This window comes from Cryptomeria japonica, chromosome 7 (assembly GCF_030272615.1).
Source record: "Cryptomeria japonica chromosome 7, Sugi_1.0, whole genome shotgun sequence".
NCBI classification, from domain to species: domain Eukaryota; kingdom Viridiplantae; phylum Streptophyta; class Pinopsida; order Cupressales; family Cupressaceae; genus Cryptomeria; species Cryptomeria japonica.
Genome location: NC_081411.1, coordinates 55,581,562 through 55,590,021, shown reverse-complemented (window position 1 = coordinate 55,590,021; position 8,460 = coordinate 55,581,562). Strand labels below are relative to the sequence as shown.

Sequence of the window (8,460 nt, the reverse complement as noted above, 5' to 3'; positions counted from 1 at the left end):
ATTTCATATAGTATTGTTCGAAAGGTATAGATTTTAAATAGTCATCAGATATATTTTGAAGTACCATATTTTACAAGATTGGAGATTATATAATCATTTGCAAGCACCAAATACGAAATTATAATGGATATTAATTTGAAATTTGATCTCAGGGTTTCTATGTTCTCCATTATTTTTTTCATATGAAGAGTTGTTATGTCATTTGAGGTTGAATTGCAAAATATTTTACTTGCACCCAAAGCATGCAATTTATACGATTTCCTCACAATTTGTAGCATATCAATGAGAATGAAAAGAAATGATTACTCTTTGATCATAACAAGATGGAGTGCATTTGCATTATCTATAAACTTTAAACAATAAAAACCTTCTTTTAATGATAGAAAATGGAAAGTTGGTGGTTCTATGAATGTTTTAGATGAAAAAAAAAAAAACATCATTTTATTCTTAGTAAGCAATATGAAATGGAGTTATACAATGAATAATAGATAACAATGTGTATCGCTTATTTTATTATTTGATTTTCTTATTTTATGTACAAAAATTTTTCTATTCAATTATATAATTGTTAAATACCTCTCGACATAATAAACTTTTATTATTGAATATAATAATAATTAAATAATCAATATACTTATCAATTAAAAAGTATATATATTCAATCGTCTATTAACATAATTTTACTTTAAAATAAGATCCAATTGAATTAATAACTCACTCCTACCCCTTTCACTTAACAATCAAGAACATTTTCTTCTCTACGAAGAAAACCATCATATAGCCTAAGCCAATGTGAACGCCGAGACTAACATGAATTGTAGTTTATTTCTCATACAATTTCTCAATGATTCTACGTAGCACAATCAGAGCTTTATCTCCTTCACCTCTCCTTACGGGCAGAGTGACGTTGTACCCCTTCCTCACAATTACATCTTTGGTTACTGCCCGATCAGTAAAAACATAATCAAAGGGAAAACAATAACCCCTGTTAAGAATGTAATTGTGTATTTGATCCTGGTTTGTAGTTACCGAGGTAATTAACCATTCGCCTTGTCGCACCTCAAATTTCAGCCATGGATTCCAATCACAGCCTCCGATGAAGTCATTAATCATGTTCGCTGCACAACAAGTATTCACCACAACCACAGCGCATATGATGATTGCACTCACCAAATCATCAGGGCAAATCTGATCAGTACTAATTTGGATGACAGAATTGGTGCTAATATATTTGGTACAAAAAAAGCTTGCAATGAGATTTGATTCTGCTCCATCTACTGCTCTGCCAACTACTTGAATAAAATCCGATGGAAGCTTCTGCGTAAAAAATAAATAAATCTGTCTGTTTATGAACAATAGATTCTCTTCATTTACTACACAGATTAATTGGGCTATGAAAACTACAATCGACATCGAAAGGAAAAACAAATTAAGATGAAGAAAAAACCCTCCATTCAAAAAGAAAAATGGGAGTGGAAATCAATACCTCCATCTTCAGAATGCAATTCCGAACTGTTTCATGGTTGCAATACAAGAGCTGCATTCTTTCCAGTGAAAGCAATTTTTCAATACCTGTTATTTTCTGCAACTTCCCACAGCTGTCAATTGCAATTTTCTTCAGCCAACACAGTCGAGCAAAACTTAACTCGTCCAACTCAAGCTCTGGACATTTACTAATAACTAGCTCTTCAACATCTGTACAATCATAGATTCCTGCCACTGTTTGCAATTCTCTACAACATTGTAGGGTGAATTTGATGAGTGTTGTTGGTAGTGTTATTTTCTTCAGCTTTGGACAATTATTCAGTGAAGCAATCTTGAGCTGATGTAAGTTTACAAGTTCTGGCAAGTTCTCAAGCTCAGGACAGTCGCAGATGCTCAATTTTACAACATTCTTCAAATTCTCAAAATCTGCTCTGCTCAAAATTTTACAACCTTTCACTTCAATAATCTTCACCGTTAGGGAACCAAGAATTTCTATTCTTCTAAGGCGGCTAAGTTGAACAAGACTTAACTCCTTAATGTTTACATAATTGATGAGCTTCAATTCTACCAGGTTCATAAGATGAGAGACTGTCACACTCTGCAGATCACCAGAAATTGTAATTTTTTGTAGGCACCTAAGTCGAACAAGACTTAACTCTTCAAGCTCCCCACATTCATTAATATTCAATTCAACTAGCTTCCTAAGATCAGACATTCCTGCCACACTCTTCAGGTATGGACAATCAGAAATTCTAATTTTTTTAAGGCAGTTGAGTTGAACAAGACTTAACTCCTCAATCTTTTGACAGCCACTAATGTTCAATTCTATCAGCTTCTGTAGATGAGATACTGTAACACTCTGCAGATTTAGAGAATTAAAAATTCTCAGTTTTTTTAGACAACCGTGTCCAACAAGGTTTAACTCTTCAAGCTCCTCACATTCACTAATGTTGAGTTCTACTAGCTTCCTAAGACCATTCAATCCTTTCAAACTTTTCAACTTTTGACAATCAAAAACTGTCATATTTTCCAGGAAGCTCAGCTGAACAAAAATTACCCCCTCAAGCTTTGGACATTTTTCAATTTGCAATTCTACAACCTTCTTAAGACCATATAATCCTAAGACACTCTTCAGACCTGGACAATCAGAAATTTTAATTTTTTCAAGGCGGCTGAGTTGAACAATATTTAATTCCTTCATCTTTTCACACCCACTAATGTTCAATTCTACCAGCTTCTTAAGATGAGATATTGTCACACTCTGCAAATTCAGAGAATTCGAAATACTAAGTTTCTCTATGCAGCTGTGCCGAACAAGACTACTAAACTCTTTAAGCTCCTCACATTTACTAATGTTCAATTCTACTAGTTTCGGAAGATCATTTATTCCTTTCAAACTTTTTAACATCTGACAATTAGAAATTGTAATATTTTGTAGGAAGCTCAGTTGAACAAAACTTATCTCCTCAAGCTTTGGACACCTTTCAATTTGCAATTGTTCTAGCTTTCTAAGATTAGATATTCCTTCAACACTCTTCAGATCTGAACAATCAGAAATTTTAATTTTTTCCAGGCAGTTGAGTTGAACAAGAATTAATTCCTCAATCTTTTCACACCCACTAATGTTCAATTCTATCAGCTTCTGTAGATGAGATACTGTAACACTCTGCAGATTCAGAGAATTAAAAATTCTAATTTTTTCTAGACAGCTGTGTCGAACAAGACTTAACTGCTCAAGCTCCTCACATTTGCTAATGTTCAATTCTACTAGTTTCGGAAGATCATTTATTCCTTTCAAACTTTTTAACATCTGACAATTAGAAATTGTAATATTTTGTAGGAAGCTCAGTTGAACAAAACTTATCTCCTCAAGCTTTGGACACTTTTCAATTTGCAATTTTACTAGCTTTCTAAGATTAGATATTCCTTCAACGCTCTTCAGATCTGAACAATCAGAAATTTTAATTTTTTCCAGGCAGTTGAGTTGAACAAGAATTAATTCCTCAATCTTTTCACACCCACTAATGTTCAATTCTATCAGCTTCTGTAGATGAGATACTGTAACACTCTGCAGATTCAGAGAATTAAAAATTCTAATTTTTTCTAGACAGCTGTGTCGAACAAGACTTAACTGCTCAAGCTCCTCACATTTGCTAATGTTCAATTCCACTAGTTTCGTAAGATCGGTTATTCCTGTCATACTTTTCAGATGCCAACATTTATCAATTGTAAATTTCTCAAGACAGCTCAGAAGGCCCAAGCTTAACTCCTTCAACTCAGAAATGCTACTTATCCGCAGCTCTTTTAGCGCGATGGGTGCCTAAAAATCAAAGTAGTTTCTTTATCAATTGTTGGGTGCCTAAAACCCAAAATAGTGTTTTAACCGATTGTAAAGAGAAGCGAACAATGCATTTGATGGATTATCAAGACTTGCTTTTGAGGATAGAGAAGAAAATACCTGTTCATTATTCTGCCACAATCTTTCCAGACTTCCACCAGTGATGCTTAAAGATTGCAAGTTCTGAAAAGGAATCCAGGGAGGAATTTTTGTGACTGTGTTCCCCGAAAGACTCATCTCAAGCCATAGTAAAGCGGTTGACGTCTCAGCCATATTGTCTGATTCCCCTAGAAAGTATTTAATAAAAAAATCTGTGGACGGATCCCGAAAAGAATGCAAACACCTAACTTTAGCTTGGGTGAGAATGTTTTCGAATCCCTTTGATATCTGTATTCACGGAAGCAGTTGAGATTTAATAATGGAGCTAAAACTTTAAATTTCGAATATCACACTAGAAAAAAATAATCTGGAGGAAAAAACGTACCAGAGATTGGAGATGTTGAGAACGCCACAGGCGACGAGGATGACTCAGCTCATCTGCCATTTCTCGTCCCAAGTCCCGCAAGTGGTCATGCATTCTCAATTCAAAATTTTCTTCTCTGGAGCCCCTGAACTTCTGATCTTCTATTTCTTCAACCAGACATTTATTTTTCAGTTTTCGCAATGCATGCTGAGCACTCCATCCCGATCCCTCCCACACTCTGATGGCGTCTTTCTTCAATTCTCCTATGAAGAAACATGCAACATCCATGAAAATTTGTTTTTCTTCATTGTCCAACGTTTCAATGCTGATTCTTAGTCTCTTGTGTATGTCTTGAGGCAGCGTCTTTGTAGCTTTCTTCAATTCTAGCTCCCAAAACTTCTGATCTTGGCCATGAACATGCCTGCCGAGAACTTGAAGAGACAGTGGTAAGCCGCCACAAACGTGTACGAAGGAATCAACCAGCTCTTCGTATCCACTAGAGGGATAAGATTGGCTAAAAGCATGGAAACAAAACAACTCTTTCGCATCATTTGCATCCATTCCTTTCAAATTATAACCAACCGTAATCCCTGCATTTATTAGCACTCCTACATCACGAGTTGTAACAATTACCAAACTATTGCGACAATTATTTAGCTCATCACTGATCAAGAAGGCATCTAACTGTTCCTGGTGATCAATATCATCTAGAACAATTAGGAAGCTCAGATTGCTGCTCCTTGCGAAACAATTACTAAGACAGCTTGTACCATCCTCTATGCTTGCAAAGCTTTGATTGTCTTTTTCATCAAAGAGTTCTCTGAGGAGCTTCAATTGCAAAGAAGGCAGATCTTTTTTCACAGAGGCTTCCCGAACATCAAACAGAAAACAGGATCGACTATAATCTAAACGCTTTCTGTTAAACAATTCTTTACAGAGAGTTGTTTTTCCCACCCCACCCATACCAAAAATACCAACTATCTTAGCCTTCCCTTCCCTTTGTTTGTTCATCTTGCACAGGCTTTCAAAATCCTGTACAAGCTTATCAATGCAGTGCTCTTCAAAATGTTCTACAAGCTTAGAAAGTCCTACCGGATATTTGGCAACATGTAAGCATCTCATCCTTTGCACTTCCCTTTGCACTGTTGACACTATCTTCTCGCAGTCTCTGAAACTTTACAAATATGATGGAATTCGATCAGAAAAAAAAATGACATGGCTAGAAGAAAAACTTAGTATAAGTACAAATATCAACTACACTGAAACCATAAAAAGCTTACCTGTTTAACTCTTCCCCGGCAATAAATGAAACAGATTGGAGGGCTTCCTTCCACTCACTCAGCTTTTCTGTATACCTCTTCTTCTTTTCATATTCAACGAATGCTCTGGCATACTCTCCCTTTTCTACGAAGCGAAGATCGGAAGGCTTCACGCCATAAAACAATGGAATGATCTTAGCTTTAGTCTGCAACATGAGAACCAGCTCTGCCAAGCACCATGGGGACTCTGCATATCGTTTAGAGAAGATAGCTATATGAACTGGAGCAGATCGAATGGCTGTCTCAATGGTGGATGTAAACGAATTTCCAAGTTCTTTTTCTTCAGAATCAAGAAATGCCACTATTCTCAATTTCTCAAGGGATTTGTAAAGCTCCAGAGCCAGAGTGTTTTTCACATCAGGACCTCTGTGGTTGATGAAGACATCATATAATCTTGAAGATTCAGAAACCTTCTTCCTCTTAAAGGGAGGTTCGATTCCAGAGAAAGCTGAACGATCCTCACCATGTTGGTGGGACGAGGAAAAAGATGGCACGGTGAAAGCATAGTATTCGTCATTTTGTTTGGGAGGCGAGGAAGAAGATGCCATAGATGCAAAATAAGAGAGGCTAGTTTAAAGGGACTAATGAATTGACGTCGAGCAGATCGTGGACATAAATAGATGGCCTTAATGAAGCTTCGTAGAAGCAGCTCGGAAAAGGAATATGTTGGACCTGCAAGCAAATCGCGTAAGCAACGAGGAAAAATGGTTAAGTCCTGGCCCTACCGAAAAAAAGCAATGAATAAACGAATTTTAGAACACGACACGAAGTGACAATGATCGAGAAATAAAGCGTCCACTTCAGAGATAATGGATGCAAAAGCGATTGCAACACCATAGGTTGCCTCCACTAATTATAAGAAATTTATTTTATGGTGATATCATGCACGGGATGTGTTAATTAATAAATTAATAAGAGACAAAAATAAAGTGGTCGACATGCTTTATAAGTGACGTATTGGACTAACACATTGTAAGAGATTATACAAATTGTAAGATGTTTAAAATTTGTTAAACAGAGGAAAGTGGTGAAGTGGGATTTTTTCATTTTATTTGGTACATAATGTGAATTATTATAAGGGGGGGACGGTGGACAAGTTATGTGACTGAGTCTTAACTGTTTTCTTTTAAGAATTGTAATGCGCACACTCAATGCGCCACTCATCTTCGTCTTATTATTTTTTTATTAATTAACTAGATAATTAATTAGTTCAAAATTTTGTCATTATTTTATAGTTTCAGAATCAATTCATATTTTTTAAGATTTAATTAAATTAATTTAATTAATAAGTCTTAATCTGTTTGTCTTTCAATTTAATTGATTATTTAATAAAAAATAAATAAATTATTTAAGATTGATTAAGATTTTAATAACTTTTCTTTCATTTTTGTTTAATCTATGTACTTTTAATCTTAACCATTAATTTAACCCACATAGGTTAAAATATAAACATGTCAATAATTTATCGTTATTTCATAGTTTAATTAATCAGGTCTTCATCTGTTTGTCTTTCAATTTAATTGATTATTTAATTAAAAATAAACTAATTATTTAAGATTGATTAAGATTTTAATAACTTTTCTTCCATTTTTTTAATCTATGTAGTTTTAATCTTAATGATTAATTTAACCCACATAAGTTAAAATATAAACATGTCAATAATTTGTCAATATTTCATAGTTTTATAATTATTCAATTATTTTTCTCACAATCAATTCATGTTCTTTTAAGATTAATGAAATCAATTTAATTAATTCATCTTAATCTATTTGTCTTGCAATATAATTGATTATTTAATAGAAAATAAACTAATTAATTAAGATTGATTAAGATTTTAATAACTTAATCACTGATATCTCCAAATAATCATTGATAATGCTATGTTGATAGTTGTGATATCTCCAAATAATGCGATGTTGATAGTTGTGATATCTCTTAACAGCCCTTGAACTTAAACATTAATTCAATAAATAAATAAATCCAATTTTAAAGTATATTAATATTTATCAGAATAATAAACACATAAATTTCTTCAAACATAGTTCTCATTGAGATTTTATAGTTTATCCAACTAAAACTTCCATAACAAGAATAAATGCCTATGATAATCGTAATAGCTTAATGGTTAATGTGGGCCCCTTATTCTAGAACCCCTTGGAGACTTTTGGTAATGACTAACAGACAAAATGAGGGGTTGCGGGGTAAATATCACATTATTTATGTGCGATCATGAGGTGGATTCCTTATGTCTTTCGAATCTTTCCAGTTGTCAAATGGCTTTTGTGTGGAATTAAGATTGAAATGCATTATTTGCGACCCTTGGCAGGCTGTCTATTTTTATATTTTGACCCGTCATCTGAATTTTAATTAATAAATAAACAGGATCAAAAGTGCATCTGAGTGCTAAAAAAAGTCTAAAGTAGAGGAATCCAAGAACCCCCATTTGATGTGTACATTTCCTTTATCTTCACTTTACCATGTGAATGTCACTATACGTAACAATTGTCTGAACATTGCAAAATCCAGGAAGTGACTTGTGACCTGTGAGTCCGGAAGCATCTATCCAGCCAATTAGATGTGTTGATGTTTGAGAATGGTGTATGAGAATAATTTATATATTGGTGTATTTTAAGGGTTGGATAGTCATTTTGGTGAATAGCAATTGGGTAACTCATTTCTATGATTGCATACATCAATAAATTCTATCGGACCAACCAAATCATTTATGACTAAGAGATCTTTTAATAATGCATTCTCATCAATATTCTATGTATTCAAAGTATTCAGTTGGTAGCTATTGTAAAAAATCACAATACATTTCTGCAATAAACTAGGGGAAGAGCACTAGTTACCGT

At 34.1% G+C, this 8,460-nt stretch overlaps 1 protein-coding gene across 2 annotated transcripts; it reads right to left on the bottom strand.

Moving 5' to 3' along the window:
* Positions 1-701: 701 nt before the first annotated feature.
* LOC131047199 (disease resistance protein Roq1) lies at positions 702-6,170 on the bottom strand. Of its 2 annotated transcripts, none has more exons than XM_057981057.2 (5): positions 5,567-6,170; positions 4,308-5,460; positions 3,944-4,210; positions 1,487-3,805; positions 702-1,317 (listed from the first exon to the last, which is right to left on the bottom strand). In XM_057981057.2, exons 1-5 carry the CDS (start codon positions 6,151-6,153, stop codon positions 823-825), a joined length of 4,821 nt encoding a protein of 1,606 aa, XP_057837040.2. In that variant the 5' UTR covers positions 6,154-6,170; the 3' UTR covers positions 702-822. The 2 variants fall into 2 exon arrangements, with proteins under 2 accessions (XP_057837040.2, XP_057837041.2); XM_057981058.2 differs by having other exon boundaries at positions 4,308-5,454.
* Positions 6,171-8,460: the final 2,290 nt, after the last annotated feature.

Bases quoted from the DNA above. Each gene is read 5' to 3' on its own strand.
- LOC131047199 (XM_057981057.2), bottom strand. From the start codon at position 6,153: ATGGCATCTTCTTCCTCGCCTCCCAAACAAAATGACGAATACTATGCT. The intron at 5,461-5,566 runs GTAAGCTTTTTA...ATATTTGTAAAG, and splicing joins GCCGGGGAAGAGTTAAACAG to TTTCAGAGACTGCGAGAAGA. The intron at 3,806-3,943 runs GTATTTTCTTCT...TTTGATTTTTAG, and splicing joins TGTGGCAGAATAATGAACAG to GCACCCATCGCGCTAAAAGA.